General features: G+C 45.5%; 3 protein-coding genes across 4 annotated transcripts in view; 2 read left to right on the forward strand and 1 right to left on the reverse strand.

Annotated features, from left to right (window-relative positions):
- Nup210l (nucleoporin 210 like) overlaps positions 1–5,785 on the forward strand; it is a 115,929-nt gene extending 110,144 nt beyond the window's left edge. The window contains exons 36-40 of the mRNA XM_028753084.1: positions 690–937; positions 2,906–3,107; positions 4,641–4,745; positions 5,486–5,560; positions 5,640–5,785. Coding sequence (XP_028608917.1) covers positions 690–937; positions 2,906–3,107; positions 4,641–4,745; positions 5,486–5,560; positions 5,640–5,740 — 731 coding nt within the window. The 3' untranslated portion in view covers positions 5,741–5,785. The remainder of the gene's footprint in view (positions 1–689; positions 938–2,905; positions 3,108–4,640; positions 4,746–5,485; positions 5,561–5,639) is intronic.
- Positions 5,786–6,393: 608 nt separating this feature from the next.
- Positions 6,394–7,423, reverse strand: Rps27 (ribosomal protein S27). The gene is made up of 4 exons (XM_028753088.1): positions 7,318–7,423; positions 6,904–7,012; positions 6,642–6,752; positions 6,394–6,479 (listed from the first exon to the last, which is right to left on the reverse strand). Exons 1-4 carry the CDS (start codon positions 7,321–7,323, stop codon positions 6,451–6,453), a joined length of 255 nt encoding a protein of 84 aa, XP_028608921.1. The 5' UTR covers positions 7,324–7,423; the 3' UTR covers positions 6,394–6,450.
- On the forward strand, positions 7,424–21,508 carry Rab13 (RAB13, member RAS oncogene family). 2 transcript variants are annotated; one of them, XM_028753087.1, is made up of 8 exons: positions 7,424–7,531; positions 18,035–18,095; positions 19,370–19,430; positions 19,649–19,726; positions 20,192–20,281; positions 20,398–20,463; positions 20,544–20,597; positions 21,041–21,508. In XM_028753087.1, the coding sequence occupies exons 3-8, from the start codon at positions 19,428–19,430 to the stop codon at positions 21,116–21,118; spliced, it is 369 nt and encodes a 122-aa protein (XP_028608920.1). In that variant the 5' UTR covers positions 7,424–7,531; positions 18,035–18,095; positions 19,370–19,427; the 3' UTR covers positions 21,119–21,508. The 2 variants fall into 2 exon arrangements, with proteins under 2 accessions (XP_028608920.1, XP_028608918.1); XM_028753085.1 differs by lacking the exon at positions 7,424–7,531 and adding an exon at positions 16,584–16,837.
- The last annotated feature ends 160 nt before the right edge of the window (positions 21,509–21,668 follow it).

Here is a 21,668-nt window from a genome sequence, read left to right on the forward strand (position 1 = left end):
ATAAGATGCAGATGGAATGGTACCTCCACTCTACAGCAGGGCGCTAGACCAGCAGCCTAGTCTATAGAGGAGTAGCAGAATCACTCTGAGAAAGGTTTAGTCTCCTCAGCACTTTGTACCTGCTTGTACCCTACTGTTTAATTTTTTTTTTTTAAAGATTTATTTAGCTGGGCAGTGGTGGTGCACGCCTTTAATCCCAGCACTTGGGAGGCAGAGGCAGGCAGATTTCTGAGTTCGAGAGCCCAGCCTGGTCTACAGAGTGAGTTCCAGGACAGCCAGGGCTACACAGGGAAACCCTGTCTCGAAAAACCAAAAAAGAAAAAAAAAAGATTTATTTATTTTATATATGTTACTACACTGCTGCTCTCTTCAGACACATCAGAAGATGGCATTGGATCCCATTACAGATGGTTGTGAGCCACCATGTGGTTGCGGGGAATTGAACTCTGGAAGAACAGTCAGTGATCTTAAGTGCTAAGCCACTTCTCCAGCCCCCGTACTATTTAATATTTGCTGAGTGTTGACTTGAGTCTGGCTGCAGCTTCCCCCAAGGACAGTTTCCTTTCTCTGGTATTTTCTCCATAGTAGTCAACAGTGTAACAGAACTGAATGCTCAAACATTCTTCTTCTCTACCCTAACTTATCTCAGCAGAGCCTCTGGGCCTTCCTGCTAAGTCTTTCCTTTTCAGGGGTCTATGTCTGCCTAATCAAGGTTCGACAGGAGTCAGAGGAGCTGCGCCAGGTCCTCAGTGTGGCAGACACCTCAGTCTATGGGTGGGCAACTCTGGTCAGTGAACGTGGCAAGAATGGCATGCAAAGAATCCTCATTCCTTTCATCCCTGGCTTTTACATGAACCAGTCAGAGTTCGTTCTTGGCCACAAAGACACTGGGGAGCTAAGAATCCTGGGAGTGGAAAGAGTTCTTGAGAGCCTAGAGGTAAGTGTTATAGTCTGAGACACAGCAGTACTGGGGACAGAGATTTGTTGGGTTTTTTTCACGTAAGACTCTCATTACCTTAGGCTAGCAGTAAAATCTCTACATAGTCAAGATTGGCCTCAAACTTCTGATCCTCCTGCCTCTACCTCCCAAGTGCTACAATTAAGACATGTGCTACTATACAGAGTTTATGAAGTGATGGGAACTGAACTCAGGGCCATGCACATGCAGCAAGCACAAGTACTCTACCAACTAAACATCCCTAGTCCTCAGTTTGTTTTGCTTTGTTTTTAAGACACAGTGTAAGCCAGGCCACTCTCAGACTGCATACCTCCTTGGATCCTCTTTTCTCTACCTTCCAAGCACTGGGGTTACTGGACATGAACTACCATGTGTGACTGAGACAAGGGATTTGAAAAAGATTTTCATTCTCATTCCAAGGGTAAAAACGTTCTGGGTAACCTAATTAAAGTTACTATTGGAGCTGGAGAAATTGCTCAGCAGTTAGGAACACAAGCTGTTCTTGAAGAGAACCTGAGTTTGGTTTCTAAAAGTCGTCATAGGGCTTATGATCTCCATTTCAGGGAACCTGATGCCCTCTTCTGGTCTCTCTGGGGACCTGGATGCATATGTACAAGCACACATACAGACGTATACAAATAGACTTTTAAAATTGCTACTAAAGAATCTAAAATGCTTTGAGATAAATTGTTAGTCTCTTTTTCTTTTTTTTTTTTTTTTTTTTTGAGACATGGTTTCTCTGTGTAGCCCCGGCTGTCCTGGAACTCACTCTGTAGACCAGGCTGGCCTCGAACTCAGAAATCCGCCTGCCTCTGCCTCCCAAGTGCTGGGATTAAAGGCATGTGCCACCACTGTCCGGCCATTTACCCGAGCTATCTCATAAGTCTACCACCTACTCTTTGAAGTCAGCCCCTCCTGAAACTGGAGCAGTTTCTTAACTAGACTGGAAGTGAGCAAAATCCCCCAAAACCTCCCTGGCCCTACATCCTACAGAGCTGGGATAACTGATATGTAAGTGATGGAATGGAAATCCCAGTCCTCATGACTGCATAACCACTGGGCCTTCTCTCCAGCCCCCTTAACATTTGAGACAGGATCTTCCTGGAGCTTCCTATGTGCTATGCAGAGCAAGCTGCCCTCTTGACCTCAAACTCAAGACATTCTCCTTTTTGCCTCCTGAGTGGTAGGACTAAAGGAATGCACTAAGATGCCTAGCCACTTGCTTTTTGAGATGGCCTCATTGAACCTGAAGCCTGCCTCAGGGATCCTCTTGTCTATGCCTCCCAAGAGCTAGAAGCTTTTCTAAGATTTATTGTTGCTCTCCTCAGAGCATACCAGAAGGGGGCATCAGATCCCATTACAGATGGTTATGAGCCACCATGTGGTTGCTGGGAATTGAACTCAGGACCTCTGGAAGAGCAGCCAGTGCTCTTAACCGCTGAGCCATCTGTCTAGCACTAGAAGCTATTTACTTCAAGCATGGCTTCTCTGCCTTGCCCTGGCTATTTGAACTTACCATGTAATTACCCCAAACTTCTTGTCTCTGCTGGGACTGCCATGCACAGTGACTGTCTCAACATTTTTATTTTTATTTTTTTTTTTGGCTTTTCGAGACAGGGTTTCTGTGTAGCCCTGGCTGTCCTGGAACTCACTCTGTAGACCAGGCTAGCCTTGAACTCTCGAACTCAGAAATCCGCCTGCCTCTGCCTCCCAAGTGCTGGGGTTAAAGGCGCACAGTGACTGTCTCATAGCCTGCTTTTTATGTAAGTGACAGGGACTGAATACATTCCTCATGCTTGCAAGAACTGTTCTGTCCCTTTTTAAATACATCCAAAGTGGTGAAAAAGCTAATGACTTATTGGCTGGCTAGCTGAATCTTGAAAACTCTTATACTGAGACAACACTAATTTATCTTCTTTCAAACAAGTATTTTATCTTTTCTTCAAGGTCTTCCACAGTTCCCCATTTCTAGCAGTCTCTGGCCATAAGCACTCTACCCTCACAACAGGCCTAACTATCTACCTCGTAAGAATAGTCAACTTCACTGCCTTCCAGCAGATGTCATCACCTGCTTTCATTAATGTCTCCTGTGCACTGACCAATCAACAAGAAGCTGTGGTAGTCAGAGCAAAAGATGTATCCAGTGCAGGTGAGAACTGGGACTTTTTTAAAGATTTATTTTATGTATGTGATCTTCATGCACACCAGAAGAGGACATCAGACCTCACTACAGATGGTTGTGAACCACCATGTAGTTGCTGGGGATTGAACTCAAGGACTTCTGGAAGAGCAGCCAGTGCTCCTAACCAGAGAGCCATCTCTCCAGCCCCACTGGGAACTAATTTTAATCTACATGGGAAAGTTATGTTGTCATTCACAACTTTTTTTTTTTTACTAGAGGTTCTTTAAGTCTCACTAAGCTTTAGTCAGTCTAGAACTGAACCAACTGAACCCTCAATGTCTCTGGCTCCCTACTCTCCCAGGTTTTCATAAAGACAAAGTCTCACCCTATAGCTGGGTACTTACAGCTAAGTATGTTATGTTCCTAAGGACCTACACGTCCTGAATGCTGCAACTTAGGTAGACAGTACACTGAGACACCTTTTTTCATCATTGTGTATCCCAGGGGATGGACTTTAATTCCATATCAAGTGTTAGATAGGTCACCATAGGCTTAGGCAACGCTACACTATTCTGCTCAAATTTTATTTGGTCCTTGATCCAGAAAATATTTATATAAGCAACAATATATGATCAGAGGTAACTGTAGGTTTGTTGTTCATGTGTGGGGATATACACTGAGTATGTGTGAATGGACAGTCAACCTTCAGTGCCATTCCCCAGGAACCTAGCCTGGAAGTTACTCACTGGCCTGGAAGTAGACAGGCTAGGAGGCTTGCTTCTGCCTAGATCACAAGCAGGTACGCAATTAGAATATAACAGGAACCACAGGGGCCTATGGGTATATAGTTTGGCAGAGGTGGTGTATGCCTTTAATTCCAGCACTAGGGATACAAGAGGCAGTTAGGCCTTTAAAAAAAAAAAAAAGATCAAGGGCACCAAGCATGGTGGCACATTTCTTTAATCCCAGTACTCAGGAGGAAGAGACAGGCAGATCTAAATTCAAGGCCAGCCTGATCTACAGAACAAGTTCCAGGGCAGCCAGATCTGTTACACAGATAAACTCTGTCCCAAAAAAAGCCTTTGTCTAAGGGTGAATTCAGGTTGTATTTGCATAGTGTACGCAAAGTCCTGGGCAAAAAGTCTAACACCCCAGATAACTGTCTACAATCACAACACTGGAGGTAGAGTCAAAAGGAAAAAAAATATCAAGGTCATTCTTGGCTACATGGCAATCTAGTATACATAAGTGTGTATGGGGGGAAGTTTTACATACGTTAAGTTAGGACACAAACAGAATGTTCTCCTGATGAAGACAGGTAAGGGATCAGAATCAGAAACTGAATCAGCAGGCTAGGAAGACAGCACTTCAACTGAGTAAGCCTATCAACTAAGTCTGTCCTCCCTAGTGTCACAGGGAAGCACCAGCACTATTAGTACTCTGAGAGGGTACGTAGACCTACCTATATGCTAGGACTACAGATGCCTCTTAGGACATTTTCAAAGACATCATCTACTCTGGATGTTAATGTAATCATCTCCTCCCATTATGGCAATGCAGATCACTGTGAAGATTCAGGTGTCTTCAAGAATGTTGTTGGTTCTTACCAGATCTTCCTGTTTACCCTCTTTGCAGTGCTGGCATCAACTGCTTTCATCTTCCTAGGTAAGGAGTCTGCCTGTATACTTCTGACTTTCACAAACCAAAAATAAAAATTAGCTGTTTATCACAACTAATTCATGACACTTAGATTAAATGTCAACTTACAGGGTGTGGCACATGACTTTAATCCCTGCTTATAGGACAGCCAAGGATACAAATAGCATTGGGGCTGGAGAGATGGCTCAGCAGTTAAGAGCACTGACTACCAAAGGTCCTAGGGTTAATTCCCAGCACCCACACGGCAGTTCATATCTGTAACTCCAAGATCTAACACCCTCACATAGACAAAAACTCAAAAGCGTTTCCACTTAATCCACCTACACATCTCATATAGTCATCTCTAAGTTACTTATAACACCTATAGCATACGCTTCAAACACACTATAGTTGTACCGGTTAGGTAAGTTAAGTATCAGCATACAGGGCAGTTTTTTGGAGGTAGACTAACTGAAAGCATTCCTTTTATACTAACACTTAAACCTCATTTTATTTAAAATTTTTCTTACAATTATTTGCTTGGGTTAGGGAAGAAGGGAGCACAAGCATGTCCTGTCACAAGTGTGGAAGTCAAAGACAACTTGAGGGAGTCTTTTCTCCTCCTACCATGTAGGTTCTGGGGACTTAAGACAGGCTTGGTGTCAAGTGTCTGTTGGCTGAATCATCTTTTGAATGGACTGTAATCTTCAAGGCCTTCCTGCAAGCAAAATCACATAAACCTTTTTTGTGGCATTTCCTTTTTCCAGCATACAACGCCTTCCTGAACAAGGTACAGACTATTCCAGTTGTTTATGTGCCAACAATAGGAACAACACAGCCAGGTAAGAACGGCCCTCATTCACAAGTTCAGATGTGTCTCACTCATTTATTTGCCTTCATTATCTCTTTTTCCCCCCCTAGGTTCTTATACAGCCACATGTTCTCCCCCTCACTTCCTGAGCTCACAGCCACCACTAGTGCAGAGTCGGCTACAACACTGGTTATGGAGCATAAAACACTAACGTGAATAGACAGGTCCCCTAACTGTAGAGGACTGGAGATGCCTAATCCTGCAGAGGTTTAGTAGCTAACCCTACAAACTAAACCTCCAAACAGGCTTATAGTAAGTATAAATAAAAATAAAGGCTCGTAAGTGGTTAAGACATGCGTTGTAAAGATTAAGTTTCTGGGGCTGAATCACTCTAAGGCCTGTTCCTAACACAAAAACTGGACACATCTACAATGCCACCACTTGAAAGGTATCCTGTCACATATACCTAAGGCCATCTCAACAACACACAGAAAAACAGTAATCTTGGCTCCTCTGAACTCCCTTTCTCTGCTTCTCAGGTACTGGGATTAAGGCAGCCTGTATACCACTATTCCCTGAATGAAAACAGTCTCCATTGTCACACACCTCTATATGACACAATGTTTCAAATTAGTAACCAGTGTTAAAAACAGTTACTACCAAAAAGACTTCAGAGCACAAAGCCCAATTATATACCAACACCAGTTTTAAACCATGGTCTAAGATTTGCACAATGAATCTAGATAAAAATGCCCCCAATAGACTCTGGGTGTTTGGCCACTTACTTGACCCAAAAGGACCACTCTTCTGTTTGCCCTGGAATACTTGAGGCACCACTTCCTACCAGTTAAACAAGACAAACACTATATATCCAAAATGTGTTTATTGGGAAGGTTCCCACTCATCTTCAATCAGGGGCTTTCAGTGCTGCTTCCTCCTGAAGGAGCATCCTGGAAGAAAAAGATGCAAATGTTACAACAGCCTGCCACTGACCCTGCTTCATCTGCAGAGTGCTAAATCTTTATCACAGGAGTGCAGCCGGCTTTGCTAGCCTGAAGGCTTGCATTCTACTCAATCTCTTTCACCTTACGATCCAAAACCCCAACACTTACCTTCTGTCAGCCTTGCTTTTCCACCTGTAGGCTGACAGAGGACAGTGGAGCAGCCAACACACAAGACTACCGTTTGTGCATGGCTAAAGACCGTGGTGATTTTATAGCATCCTGGGGAAAAAAAAAAAAAGAGAGACCAACAAAAATGTTAACTCCTTTCATTCTTCTCCAAGTTACCACTTCTAAACTCGTAAGAAAATCAAAAATTAAGTTACAACCGTTAGTACTAATTTTCCCGGACAGCTGAAAACCACTTCCTCACCTGGGCATTTCACATCCATAAAGTAGGAATTGGGGCTCTGCACCAGGCGCTTTTTCTTGTGTTTCCTCTTCTCCTCCTCTGGAGAGGGATGAAGGAGATCCTTTGCGAGCTAAGAGGGGCAGAAATGCAGAGACTTAGAAGCTAACAGTGGAAAGAGATGATGGAAAAGAGACCCCACTGGCACACACCGAGGAGAACTCGCCCCTCGCCGCCCCCGGTGTCTGCGTAGTTGGGCCGCCATCTTATCTCTCCGCTCCCGTCTACGCGGGTGGCCCGTGAGCCTCCGCGGTTCTGGTTACTGTCCTAAGAGACGCAGAGCATGAATGTGGACCCTGTACGATCTGCAATTAGCGAAAGTGGACAGTGCGGACACAAGAGCGAGTTCTCTGTCGAAACCTGGACCAAGGAACTCACAGGCATGTTCTCGTAGGGAGGTCGTCACCGCCGGAAAGGAGCGAAAGCGGAAATCCTGTTCCTTATATCCGGTATGGTACAGGAAGTGACGCGCCCGTGTTGTTTCGCCATCTTGGGAAGGTCCTACACTGTGTTCGAATGCAATGGGATGTACGTTGACTTCCATTTTTAGAAGGTCTGTAAAGGCTCCTCGTGTTGCGGGTGCGTAGCCATGGTGAGAGAGTTAGCTTCTATTTTGAGTTCAGGATTTAGCTGCTGTGAAGAGAAAAATTGATTCTTTTAAAATTTCCGACTACTCTTTGATAGAGTGTAATGGAAACAGCATAGGTGAACACCAGCGAGGTGCTTTATCCAGAACATTTTCAGTTACCAATATTCTTTACCATTTTCCAATTGGTTTGATTTACCCTGATTAACAATTCTAGATGTAAATACGTTTTTTAAATGAAATACTTGCTTGGAGCTGGGGGTGCACTACGTTTGTAGAGTGCTTGATAAGCATGTGCAAAGCCTAAACCCGGCAGGGCAGGGCAGGGCTCAGTGGTGGTGTCATTGGCTCAAGGCTGTAATCTCAGAACCTCAAAAGATGAAGCGGGAGGACAAGAAATCATTCTGGGCTCTGGGCAAATATGAGGTCTGAGTGGCCTGCAGGATACCCTGTCTGAAAATGAAAACAAAAATCAAATCCTGTTCATATTTGCTCCACTGCAATTAACCCTATTGTTTACCGCTATTGTTTTGTTGTTGCTGCTGCTTTCCAGTGCTAACAATAGAGCCTGACTTTGTATTCTTACAATTCTTTACCTTTGAAGAATAGAATCAAATATCCTTACACCGCTTGACACGTGCATTGCTTTTAACGCACCAATTAAAGGCCAGACATGGTTGGTCACGCCTTTATCACTGCATTCTGGCAAAGCCTGGAAGGGACTGAGTTCAAGCCAGCCTGATCTAGCAAGTTCTAGGACTGCCAGAACTACAAGAGATTTTGTCTCTAAAAACAAAATCAAAACAAAAAGTATCCTATTTAACTATTGAGCTGCTTGTAACTATTACCGCATTGTACAGATTTGTGTGTTGCTGCTCAAAGAAATTAAACTGTTCGGGCTGGAGAGATGGCTCAGTGGTTAAGAGCACTGACTGCACTTCCAGAGGTCCTGAGTTCAAATCCCAGCAACCACATGGTGGCTCACAACCATCTGTAATGAGATCTGATGCCCTCTTCTGGTGTGTCTGAAGACAGCTACAGTGTATTCATAAATAATAAATAAATAAATCTTTAAAAGTCCAGCATTTTAAAAAAAAAAAAAAAAAAAAAAGAAATTAAACTGTTCAAGCCAGACAATGGCACCTCCATTTCCAGAACTGGGAGGTAGAGGCAGGTGGATCTGTGAACTCCAGTGTCTATAAATAAATAAATAAATAGTCCAAGCTTAAATGAATACATGTTGATTTTGGATTTTGGCAATAAACATGGCAAAGATACCTTTCTTTCTTTCTTTCTTTCTTTATTTTCTTTTTTTTTTGTTTGTTTTTTTTGTTTTTTTTTTGTTTTTTTGAGACAGGGTTTCTCTGTGTAGCCCTGGCTGTCCTGGAACTTACTCTGTAGACCAGGCTGGCCTCAAACTCAGAAATCCTCCTGCCTCTGCCTCCCAAGTGCGCCACCACCGCCCGGCTTTTTTTTCTTTTTGGATACCTTTTGAAATAGGTTCTAGGTTTAAAAATGAAATTCATTTTCCTAGACTAAAAATAATTTCCTATGATATTTGTGTATCTGCAATTTATCATGTGAGCCGAAGTATGAAAATAGGGATGATGGGGGCAGGGATGGGGTTTCTCTGTATAGCCCTGGCTGTCCTGGAACCCACTCTGTAGACCAGACTGGCCTTGAACTCAGAGGTCCACCTGCCTCTGACGCAGTGCTGACTCTAGTATGCCACCACCACCAAGGTTTTTTTTTGTTTTAAGGGCAGTGTCTTGGTCCCTGGCAGTAGTGGTGCACTCAGGAGGCAAGGCAGATGGATATCTGTGAGTTTGAAGCCAGCCTAGTCTACAGAGAGATTTCCAGGACTCCACTCCTGAAGCACCCAAAAAGACAGTGTCTCAAGTCACAGGCTGACCTTGAACTCCTGATCCTTAGGGTGTCTACCTTGAAAGTATTCAGTTGTGGGCATGCTGTGATACCTAGAGTGTGTGCTGTGGGGTGTTAGGAATCTAAGCCAGGGCATTGTCCTTTGTAGGCAGTGATCTACCCTAGTGGTTCTCTTTTTATTTATTTATTTTTTTTCTCGAGACAGGGTTTCTCTGTATAGCCCTGGCTGTCCTGGAACTCACTCTGTAGACCAGGCTGGCCTCGAACTCAGAAATCCACCTGCCTCTGCCTCCCAAGTGCTGGGATTAAAGGCGTGAGCCACCACTGCCCGGCAAGAATTCTTATCTGAAGGAAAACATTATAAATGGAAAACAAAAGACTAAGGGCTGAGGATGAAGCTCAGTGTACTTACTGAAGAGGTTTCCATGACCACCTGTGGGGGTCAAATGACCTTTTACAGGGGCCACAGAAGACCACTGGAAAACATGGATACTTACATTACAATTTACAACAGTAGCAAAATTACAGTTATGAAGTAGCAACAAAAATAATTTTATGGTTGAGGGCAACCACAATATGGAGGAACTGTATAAAGCAAAACAAAGATTGAAAACCACTAGGGTTGCCAGGCAGTGGTGGCGCACGCCTTTAATCCCAGCACTTGGGAGGCAGAGGCAGGCGGATTTCTGAGTTCGAGGCCAGCCTGGTCTACAGAGTGAGTTCCAGGACAGCCTAGGCTATAAAGAGAAACCCTGTCTTGAAAAACCAAAAAAAAAAAAAAAAAAAAAGAATTCTTTTTTACTAGATGTTTGCACATTGGCTCCTTGTCTTTCAGATTTCAGCCTAAATGTCACTCCCTCTAAAATTACTCTATTCCAGGAATAATATGCTACAATCAGTTATCAATGATTCTCCAGTCTAGATTTTTGCCAGTTTCAATGATAACACAGTGGTACCAGACACGGTGAATGGATGACATTACTGAGATTAATAAAAACACAAGCACAGGGCTTTCCTTTGGAGAACTGCTGGTCCAGCCTTTGTCAGCACACTTTGATGGGAGTTCAGGGAACTTGCGTCATCCTTTTTCTTCAGGATTAATAAAGCCTACAGGTGCTTTTGATCATCTTTGTTCCTCTATAGGAACATTGTAGACATTGTAAAGATTCTTATTTTTATCACTTTTTAAAAAGTGTGTATGTGTGGGCATGTGAGACACATGAAGTGTAGATGTTAGAGGAGGCCAGAAGCCTCTGGTTTCCCTGGAACTGAGTTACAGGTGGTTGTAAGTTCCAACGTGGATGCTGAGAACTGTCAGGTACCCCACATTAGCAGCATCAGCCTCGAGCTTCTGAACCGTCTCTCTAGTCCCAACAAGTAGACCTTTGCTCATTGTCTTAGAGAAGACGGATGCTTTGGTCTTCATCTCTCTCCTTCTCATTATCTGGGTAGTAATGCTGCAAAGAGTAGAAATCTTGGGAGTGGGGCTGGAGAGATGGCTCAGCAGTTAAGAGCACTGACTGCTCTTCCAGAGGTTCTGAGTTCAATTCCCAGCAACCACATGGTGGCTCACAACCATCTGTAATGGCATCTGATCCCCTCCTCTGGTGTGTCTGAAGACACCAACAGTATGCTTATATACATAAAATGAAATAAATTTTTTAAAAAAGAAAAAGAAATCTTGGGAGGCCAGCAATGTAGTTTCATTGTTAGAGGGCTTCTGTAACATGCATGAAGCCATGAGGCTTGGTGTAACTGAGGGGTGACAGTGGGGTGACAGTCACCCTTGCCGAAGCTTTGAGAGCTAAGGAGAGTGTGTAATGAGGTAAGACTGGAATGAAGTAGACCAGCTAACATACCAGAAACGTGAGCAAAGAATTTATAACCAGATTCAAGAGAATTGCAACTTGGAATTAAACAGCCAGATACAAAAGAAACTAGACTTTAAAAAATTATGAACGTAGCCGGGCAGTGGTGGTGCACGCCTTTAATCCCAGCACTTGGGAGGCAGAGGCAGGTGGATTTCTGAGTTCGAGGCCAGCCTGGTCTACAGAGTGAGTTCAGGACAGCCAGGGCTACACAGAGAAACTCTGTCTCGAAAAACCAAAAAAAAAAAAAAAAGAATGGCCCCTGAAAACTAAAGTGTGATTTATTTATTTATTCTTGAACTTTTAATTACATTCTAATTTGTGTGTGTGGGCACGCACTTGTGTGCAGTCTTGGTATAGTGCCTATGTGCGATAAGATGATGACTTTCAGGAGTGAATTCACTCCTTCTACCATGTATGTCCTGAGTATTAAATTCAGGTCCTTGGGCTTGGTGGCAAACTCCCTTATGCACTCACTGAGCCATCTCACCAGCTTCCCCCTGCATGCACTCCCACCTTTATTTTTTGTTTTTTTGTTTTGTGTTGTTTTGTTTTGTTTGAAGATGAGGTCTCTCTACAGAGCCATAGCTATCCTGGAATGTACTCTGTAGACTAGGCTAGCCTCAAACTCAGTGAGATCCACCTGCCTCTGCCTCCTGAGAGCTGGAATCAAAGGTACATACCCACTATGCCCAACTTTTCTTTTTAGTTTTTCTTTTTTTCTTTCTTTCTTTTTTTTAAGATTTTATTTTATGTATATGAATGCTGTGTCTGTATGTACACCTACACTCCAGAAGAGGGCATCATCGCATTACAGATGGTTGTGAGCCACCATGCAGTTGCTGGGAATTGAACTCAGGACCTCACTGTTGAGCCATCTCTCCAGCCCCCAGCTTTTCTTTTTTTGGGGGGGAGGGGGTTCGAGACAGGGTTTCTCTGTGTAGCCCTGGCTGTCCTGGAACTCACTCTGTAGACCAGGCTGGCCTCGAACTCAGAAATCCACCTGCCTCTGCCTCCCAAGTGCTGGGATTAAAGGCGTGCGCCACCACCGCCCCGCCCAGCTTTTCTTTTTAAAAACTCTTTTCATAGATGTATATAATACAGTCTGCCACACCACACCACCTTCTCTCCAAAATGCTCCGCAGAACTTGTTCCTTTCCCATTGTGTCCTTTTGTTTTGTTTTTTTTGATGAGTTTAACCAGGGCTGCCACCAGGGTCATGGTGGTAAAGCTGTCCATTAGACTCTGGTAACTCACTGGTGGCTGTGCCACTAAAAACAATAACATCTACTCTCCCAGGGAACCATCGACTACTAATATCCATCAAGGGGCTGGCCCTACTCATTGGATCCTACCTGTCCCCATCTATGACTGAACATTTACAAGTCCAGTGCTGTTGTTTATTCTTGTTTACTTATTTGAGACAAGCTCCTACTATGTATACCTGGCTGGCCTGGAACTTGTTACATAGGCCTAGCTATCCTGGAACTCACAGAGATCCTTCTGCCTCTGGAGTGCTGAGTATCAGGTCATAAGGAAAACTCCCAATTCCCCAGACTCCAAAAGGCAGACCAGAGGGCTGGAGAGATGGCTCAGTGGTTAAGAGCACTGATTGCTCTTCCAGAGGTCCTGAGTTCAATTCCCAGCAACCACATGGTGGCTCACAACCATCTGTAATGGGATCTGATGCCCTCTTCTGGTATGTCTGATCACAGCAACTGTGTATTCACATTAATAAAATAAATAAATCTTAAAAAAAAAAAAAAAAGGCAGACCAGATACCCAGAAATAGGCTCAACCTGGAATGTATGTAGAGGGATTTCTAGTGGTTAAAAGCCAGCATTCTTCAGGAAGTTGTAAAACTGGTTCCCTACCAAAAAGAGTCATTTCCCTTACCTCTGGCAGAAGGGATGTGTGTGTATGTGTGTGTGTGTGGGCTGCCTATCTGCATATCAGTTTAAGCTAGCCTCCAGGCCCTCTCACTATCACAAGTACCTGTTGCACAAGTCCACTAGGTTTCCCACCTCCTCCTTCTACCCTAAACTGCCTCCAGGGGAGGGCTTCCCTTCCCCATCTATTCATCCTTCTTAAACCAGGCTATGCTCACTATTCTGTCTCCTGCTATTCTCGACTCTCACAGATAGCCCTGGCCATGTTTGGTCTACTTCTCTCTCTTTTTGCTCTGGATTCTTCCTGATGTTTCTCTCTCCTATCTATAGTAAAAACCTTCCCCCTTAGCCATACCATGGAGCTGCTGTCCTGTCAGTTTATACACTGGGTTTAAAGGTGTGCACTATGACACTATCCACCCCACCCTAACACAGATTTTGACAGGGTCCATTCTAGTTTCTTCTGTTGCTGTGATAAACATCCTAGCCAAAAGCAACTTGGTGAGAAATAATCTTATCTGGCTTATAGGTCGCAGTCCATTATTGAGGGAACTAAAGCCAAGGAGTCCCACTGCCTTACTCCCAGGCTCACATTCAGCTCCCTTTCCTATACAGCAGCCCCACCTGTCCAGTATGGCACCTCCCATAAGTAGGGCTAGGCCCTCTGACCTCAATTAGCAATCAGGGAAATGCCTGGGGCTAGAGAGAGATGGCTCTGAGGTTAGCATTACTGACTGCTCTTCCAGAGAACTAGGAGTTTGATTCTTAGCACCTACATAGTGGCTAACTACTATGAAGGCTCATAACTGTCTGTAACCTGTAACTCCAGTTTCAGGAGATCTAACACAACCTTCTGGCCTCCCAAGGGCACCTGGCATGTATACCCTACATGTACAAGCATGCAAGGGCAAAATATCCACACACAAAGATAAATAAGTCTACATAGAGATAGAGATCCTGTCTAAAATTTAAAAACTAATAATAAAAGAAAAAAGAAAATTCCCCCATAGATGTGCCTACAGGCCAATCCAATGGTGATAATTCCTCAAAGTTTCCTCTTCCCAGGTATGTCAAGTTGGCAACCAAGATTAGCAATCACAAGGTCTCCCGGCTGGCTTGCAACTCTCTACTAAGAGTAGGCTGACCTTAGACATGTCTAACTCTCATCTTGCTTCTGTCTCCTGTGTGCTGGGACTGCGAATCCACCATACCTGGACGTCGTCAGTGTGAGTTAAAGGACAGGGTTAGTCATTGATCGAGGTCTGTGCTACAGCTTGAAATGTAATGAGTCCTGGGGAACAAGTCGTAGGGAATTGAAGCCAGAGTGTAGCTCAATAGGAAAGCGCCTTGCCCAGCATGGCACAATCCCCAGCGCCATTTAAAAAAATACAACAGTCGAACTGGGATATTGAAGTAGGCACAATGGTGCACGTGGATCATGGCAGTTCTAGCTATTGAGGGGGTTGAGTACAAATGATCACATGATCCTACAAATTGGAAACTGTTCTGGGCAACAGAGAGAGAGACCTTCCTCAACAAAATAAACTGGGCGGTGAGCCGGCTCTGGGGAAGTTTAGTTCGGCATCCTGCAGCATGCCCTCTGACCTCCACACTTTCACCATGGCATATGTGTTGGCATTTTGCCTAGGCTCCCCCCCACAGTTACCTGGCAACAGCCAGGTATGCCTGAGCAGTATAAAAGGGGCTGCTTGCCCCTCCTCACTCTCTCGCTCTTGTTCTCTCCTCTTGCTCCTGCTCCCTTGCCTTCTTCCCCCTCTCTTCCCATTCCCCTCTCCCCCCAGAGTGCTCATGGCCTGCCTCCTCTACTCTCTCTGTGTCTCTCCTCCTCTCCCTTTCTCCCCCCCCCCCCCGCCGCCTTTCTCTGTCTCTACTCCCTCAACTTCCCTCCCTACGCCCTGAATAAACACTATTCTATACTATAGAATATACTATGGTATCTCATGGGGAAGGGATGCCCCTGCATGGGCCCACAGAGGCAGGCACCCCCTTCCCCCACACCTTACATATCTCTGGTCTCTTTCTTTTTATAAAACACAACATTATGTGTGCCTACACATACAAATAAATATAATGAATGAATAAATTAATAAAATCAACTGAATAGTTATTTGTGTGTCATAGTCAATATGGATTGTCAGCTTGACAGGATCTAACATCACCTAGGAATCCAACCACTGGACATGTCTGTCAGAAAGTTCTAGATCGGATCATTTGAGGTGAGAAAATCCTACCTGACAATGAGTGGCACCATTCACTCTCCTGAATAAAAAGGAGAGGAGGAGCCCAGCACCAGCAGTCATCTCTCTCCTTCCTGATTTTGGATGAAAAGTGACCGGATGCCCCATGCCCCCACTATCATGACAGACTGCCTTCTGTAAGCTGAAACAAGATGTTTCTCATAAACTGTTTTGTCAAGTATTTTGTTCCAGGGGGAAAAAAGGTAACTGATACATTGTGTTTCTGAAAGGACAAATGTAACATATGGCAAACATAATGTTACAAATAAAGACACTTTCTCAGGGCCAGTACTCATCTGTTAGAAAAGCACTTTTCTTTTTCCCTTTCTTTTTTCTTCTTTTTCTTTTCTTTTTTTAAATGGGATTGAAAAGATAAGCGCTGACTGCTCTTGTAGTGCATCTGGGTTCAATTCCCAGCAGCCACATGGCAACACCTGTAGACACTCCAGTTTCAGGGGATCGTTGCTGTCTTGTAGCCTCTGCAGGCATGCTAGTCATACAGTGGATAAACACATGTAGGCAAAACACTCGATATAAATAAAGGAAGTAAGTAGCCATGGAAATGTGGCCATGATGGCTCGCTCACCGGTAATCGTCATACCTGAGAGATTGAGGAAGTAGGATTACCAGGTCTTGAAGGCCAAGTTGCGCTACTGAGTTCTAGGCTCGCTCCAGAATGTGAATCGGCTCTGTGTATTTTGAGTGTAAATAACGGGGCTGATTTTTTTAATCATTTCAGTTCTTCGCTGTGCGCCACCAGGGGGCAGATGGATCCAGCATACTAACCTCCCAACCCGCTTCTTTTCAAAGGGGATTGGGATTTGTAGACTTAGGTAGCACACTGCTGACAAAGTCCTAGGACCTTTATCATAAACTCAAAAGCCTATGAGTAACGCCTCAGTTTTCTATCAATTTCCAGTGCCACCCCTATCTCCACCATTGGTAAAATGCTTTCCTTCTTCCCTTAATCTTTTAAAATTCCTCTTTCCAATTCGGTCGAAAGAGAGGGAAAGACAGCCAGCCAAAGGCAATGGGAAGGGCTAGGGAAACTGGCCCTCCGAGGCTGGGGAGGCAGCGCCCGGACTGCTGGAGCTGGACAGGCCTCTCCACTGGCGAAGAGGGGTGGAGCCGCGAGCAGGGCCGCCTCTCTTCTTTTCCCGGGGCCTGGGCGGAGAGGGAGGAAAACTTCCTGGCTAGGACTCCGGCGGTTTCTGCTTGCCAACCCTCCGATCCCGCCTACCAGTGTTGGCTCTTCCCGACCCCTCCCCCCGGCGCCCCCAGTGTCCGCCATGGCCAAAGCCTACGACCACCTCTTCAAGTTGCTGCTGATCGGGGACTCGGGGGTGGGCAAGACTTGTCTGATCATTCGCTTTGCAGAGGACAACTTCAACAGCACTTACATCTCCACCATCGGTGAGCCCACTGGCTGGACCCCAGACCCACCCCCTGCCCCCGCCCACACTCACACATGGGCTCCTGAAAGACTAAGTAACCTACTTTTTTGGTCCCCTTAGAGAAAGACACTAATTTCCAGTCTCTCGACCCCTACCCCAGACCCATCCCCCATTACGTCCCTGAATAACACTCAAAACCTCAAACCTCTCTGAGGCTTCCAGGTGGCCCCAGTTGCTGCCACCCTCTCCATTTCTTAATGCTGTCTCTCCAAATCCACATAGGTCATTGTCCTTTCCATCTGCTTCCTTCTTCACCCCATCCCTTCACCCAAACTCTCTAGATCCACTCTTCACGATTCCTCTTTTCCCTGCTTCCCAATTCTGTTGGCCTCTTACTGACCCACTGGGCTTCTAACTTCCTCCAGCATCCGCCTCACCTTCAAATCATCTTTCTAGCCACCGTACCCTCAGCAAGGTACTGCAGAGAGTGGCTGGGTGTGCTTTGGGAGTGAGGAAGATGGAAGCGAGGGGACTTTGGAGTCCCTGAGTAAGCTTCGGCACTCATCTTTCTCTCTAGAGGCCTGGGAGATGTGCCCAGACTTCCAGTAATTCCAATAAGAAGAATATCCTTTCCCTCCTCCCCTCCCTCTTCATCTTTCTTCATCTCCTCTTGACTGAGAACACTCTCTCTCTCTCTCTCTCTCTCTTTCTGTCTCTCTCTCTCTCTCTCCCCCCCCCCCTCTCAGAGTCAGAACTAATTCTCCAGAGGACTCTTAGGAAGCCCCCATCTGTCACTTCCAAGCCTAGGTCACTAGTAAAGTCACATAGACTCAATCAGCTGCCTTTCTCATTCCTCTCTATGAAGGGCTAGCAGGGCCGGTGGAGGACCAGTAGTGTCTGTTGGGGGAGGGGGAAAGAAGAACGGGAAAGTGAGGAAGAGATGAAAGGGAAAGTTGTCAGCTGGCAGGCTTTTAACCCCGCTGAAGAGTTTCATCACTTATCTCCAAAACGTCATAAAATCTGAGGAAAACCCGTATGCTTACCATAGGAATATAGCTTTGGAAAAGCTCTCCCGTTTACATATCCAGCAAGGTCACTCCCTCCAGTGCCTGCCCAGTGGAGGTACAGGCACAGCATACAACACCCACACCCACCCCCCTGCTGTCTCCCATATACTTTTCACACATTCTACCTGGCTTCACACCCTTCACCCCAGGAATTGACTTCAAGATCCGAACTGTAGAAATAGAAGGGAAGAGGATCAAACTGCAAGTCTGGTAAGTAAGCTGCCCGCTCCGTTGTCCAGACTGCCCTTTGACCCACCTCTCTCCTGCTCACACCCTCCCCCTTCATTTCTTCTTCCTTAACTTTGTTTCTTTTCAGTTTAGTTTTGGTTTCCTGGGTGTTTTTGTTTTGTTTTGTTTTGTTTTGTTTTGTTTTGTTTTGTTTTGTTTTGTTTTGTTTTTAGACAAAGTCTCATGTAGCCCAGGATGGCCTGGAACTCACTATGTAGCTGAGAAAGAAAGATCTTTATTAGCTCCTGTCTCCCGTGTCCTGGTGTTACAGGCATGTGCAGGCATGTGGCACCATGTTGGTCTTTCTGTTTTGCTTTCTTTCCTTTTCTCCCCTGGTCCAGTACATCACCTAATTTATCCATTTTGCTCAGTCAGCTATCAGCTGGCCTTGCGGCTGTCTTCCTGGTGTCCCACTTTCAGTTCATTTGTGTCTTTTCCTGGACTTGAAAACAAATGTCTTTTGAGCTATGATGTAGAAACAGGGTCTAAGTGTTGAAGAATTACACATTCGACTCCCAGTCTATTGTTCCTCTCTAATTTTAGAGAGCAATCTGGGTGTAAGTGCTGGGACATGCTTTGAGTCCCAGCACTCCAGAAGCAGAGGCAAGCGGATCTCTGTGAGTTTGAGGTCAGCCTGGTCTACAGGGTGTATTCTAGAATAGCCATGGTTATGTAGAAAAACCCTATTTTAAAACACACACACACACATACACACACACACACAAATAACTTTAAAAGTTCTAGCGAGCACAGGCCACATACAGAAGTGTAACCTGATTGTCTCAAGGAGGCTGGAGACACACAGGTGCTGAGCACTATGAGCCTTTACTGAGCCTTCTCATATGACAGAGAAGCAGCAGCAGATAGGGTCTCAACCCTGGTACTGCTTCTTCACTTCTGCTTGACCTTCATTAGTTACCCATCCTCCTCCGCACAGTTGTATCATTTATAAAACGGGGAAAATGAGCCATGCCTCACAATGATACAGCGAGGGTTAGATACGATGACACACACACATAAAGTGACACTTAAGACAGTGCTTGGCATCTATGAGTAAACAGGAGACATCCTGTTTCCCAGGCCTGTAACCTCTGAATAGCAACCCAATGGTCTTTCTCCCTTTCCCCTTTACAGTTTCCTGAGTCTTTTCCTTTCAGCCCCCCACCTCCAGTGTTGCAAAAGCTGAGTCTTTAGGAAAAGACTTCCCCTTGGAGACTTTTTGCTTTTATCTCACTCTATGAAAACTTTTGCTTCAGGGACACGGCTGGCCAAGAACGATTCAAGACAATAACTACCGCCTACTACCGTGGAGCCATGGTATGAGGTGTGGGTCTGGACATGGGCTAAAGTTGGTCGTAATTTCATGAGTACAGAGGGTTATTAGCATCAGGGATAAAGGAGGAGGGCACAGTGCACATTACAGAGAGCTCCATGTGACCTGTGTTTAGACCCACGGACCGGACTTGGATGGTCACTTAGAGGACAACAGAAGCTAAGTGGAAATATGGTCCAAGGTGAACTTTACCATCCCTTAGGGCATTATCCTCGTATATGACATCACAGATGAGAAATCCTTCGAGAATATTCAGAACTGGATGAAAAGCATCAAAGAGGTAAGATGCCTCCAAAAGAAATGAGGGAATAAAATAGCCCCTGAAGGGTGGTGGGGTGTTAGAATGGGCAGGCTTCAGTTTTAATTTTTTGTGTATGGGTGTTTTGCCTGCATCTATATCTGTGAACCAAGATCCCAGTGGTGCTCTCAGAAGTCAGAAGAGGGTAGTGGACTCCTGGGACTGGAGTAACAGATGGTTTTGAGCCACCAATTGAACCCAGGTCCTCTGAAAGAGCTGTTGAGCCTTCTCCTGCCCCAAACCCTCCTTTGTTTTGTTTTGTTTGTTTGTTTGTTTGTTTTTGTTTTCTTCTTGAGACAGGGTCTCACTCTGCAGTAGCCCCAGCTGGTGTGAAACTTAATGTGTAGCCCAAACAGGTCTTGAGCTCACAGCAATCCTCCTGCCTCAGTTTTCTAAGCCCAGGACTTACAGGAAAGCCCCACCTTCTGCTTGTTTTGCTGTCTTCAGAATGCCTCTGCTGGAGTGGAGCGCCTCCTGCTGGGAAACAAGTGTGACATGGAGGCCAAGCGGAAGGTGCAGAAAGAGCAGGCTGAGAAGGTGAGTCAGGCTGGGCTGTCTGCTGCAGGGCTGGGAGACCAGTGTGAGGAGGCATCGCTGAATGCTTCGCGTCTGCCCTTTATCCAGCTCTCTCCTTCCTACCTCATCCCCTACAGTTGGCTCGAGAGCACAGAATCCGATTTTTTGAGACGAGTGCCAAATCCAGTGTGAATGTGGATGAGGTGAGAGCCACCCTCCAAGAGATAAGATGCTAAGAGGTTTATCCCCTCCTTCAACCTGAGCTAAGCACTTTACCCTTTAGGCTTTCAGTTCCCTGGCTCGAGACATCTTGCTCAAGACAGGAGGCCGACGATCGGTGAGTTGGTTCTACTCAGCTGAGTACCACTGCGAGTGTCTGCAAGAACTGAAGCAACTGGAGTGTACTGTGGTACTGCACACCTATGGTCCCAGCACCACGAGGTGCTGCAGGAGTTCAAGTTCATCCTCCACTTCTCTGTTTAAACTCAAAAGTGCCTGTGGAGAACACCATTAATGCCAGCACTAGGGAGGCACAGGCAGGCTGATCTCTGAGGTCAAGGCTAGCTTCGTCTACAGCATGAGTTGACAGCCAGGACTACATGGAGAAACCCTATCTCATTTAAAAAAAAAAAAAAACACAATTGAGGAGAAGGAACAATGCCAAGTGGGGCTGGGGGTGAGGGGGGAAGGGTTGGGAGAGGGTGGAGGTGTCCTGAGTTTATAGACTAGTCCTTCTGCCAGCCCTTCACACACCTGATCCTTCCACCTTCCTAACTCTAGGGAAACAACAGCAAGCCCTCAAGCACTGACCTGAAAACGTCTGACAAGAAGAACAGCAACAAGTGCTCCTTGGGCTGAGGAACATTTCTTGCCTCCTATTCACCCTGAACCTGGAGGCTAGACCTGAGGGAGGCAGACTGAGGGGCTCCAGAGGGGAGAACTGTGGTAGCACCTCGAGGGGTAGATGATGGGAATAAGGAGAATGGGGAGGAAGGAAAGGAAGAAAGAGGCAGGGAAAGGAGGGGGAGGAACCAAGGATGTGAAAGGTGAACAGAAGTGGTTTGAGAAGAGGAAAGGAAGAAGAAATGAGTGGCTTAGGTCTTGGACAGTCCAACATTAATGTCAATACGCTGATCTTTCCATTCCTGGCTCAGGGTTAGGGTCCTGAGAGGCTGGCCTGGCACTACTCTGAGGGTCCCTCACTCTGCAGGGTCTTTGTTAGTATTAAAGGCTACTGTTTTGCATGAATGTTCCACTTGCATTATTTTCATTATCGTCAGAATTGCTCTTCACTCAAATCCAATTTTTGTCACGCCAAGATATTGGTTCACCTGAATCTGGCTGAGTTCCCCTTCCTTGCCCCAACTCTTTCACTGGTGATGAAAACAGCAAGGAGTAGGGGCAGCCT

The sequence above is a fragment of the Grammomys surdaster genome, unplaced genomic scaffold, assembly GCF_004785775.1.
Source record: "Grammomys surdaster isolate TR1022 unplaced genomic scaffold, NIH_TR_1.0 125946, whole genome shotgun sequence".
Lineage (NCBI taxonomy): Eukaryota > Metazoa > Chordata > Mammalia > Rodentia > Muridae > Grammomys > Grammomys surdaster.

Excerpts from the sequence above, each read along its gene's own strand:
- Rps27 (XM_028753088.1), bottom strand. Across the intron at positions 6,753-6,903 it reads TATGGATGTGAAATGCCCAG|GATGCTATAAAATCACCACG; the intron begins GTGAGGAAGTGG and ends TTTTTTCCCCAG. Across the intron at positions 6,480-6,641 it reads AAAAGCAAGGCTGACAGAAG|GATGCTCCTTCAGGAGGAAG; the intron begins GTAAGTGTTGGG and ends TTTTTCTTCCAG.
- Rab13 (XM_028753085.1), top strand. The coding sequence starts at position 16,714 with ATGGCCAAAGCCTACGACCACCTCTTCAAGTTGCTGCTGATCGGGGAC. Across the intron at positions 19,431-19,648 it reads CCTACTACCGTGGAGCCATG|GGCATTATCCTCGTATATGA; the intron begins GTATGAGGTGTG and ends ACCATCCCTTAG. Across the intron at positions 20,282-20,397 it reads AGAAAGAGCAGGCTGAGAAG|TTGGCTCGAGAGCACAGAAT; the intron begins GTGAGTCAGGCT and ends CATCCCCTACAG.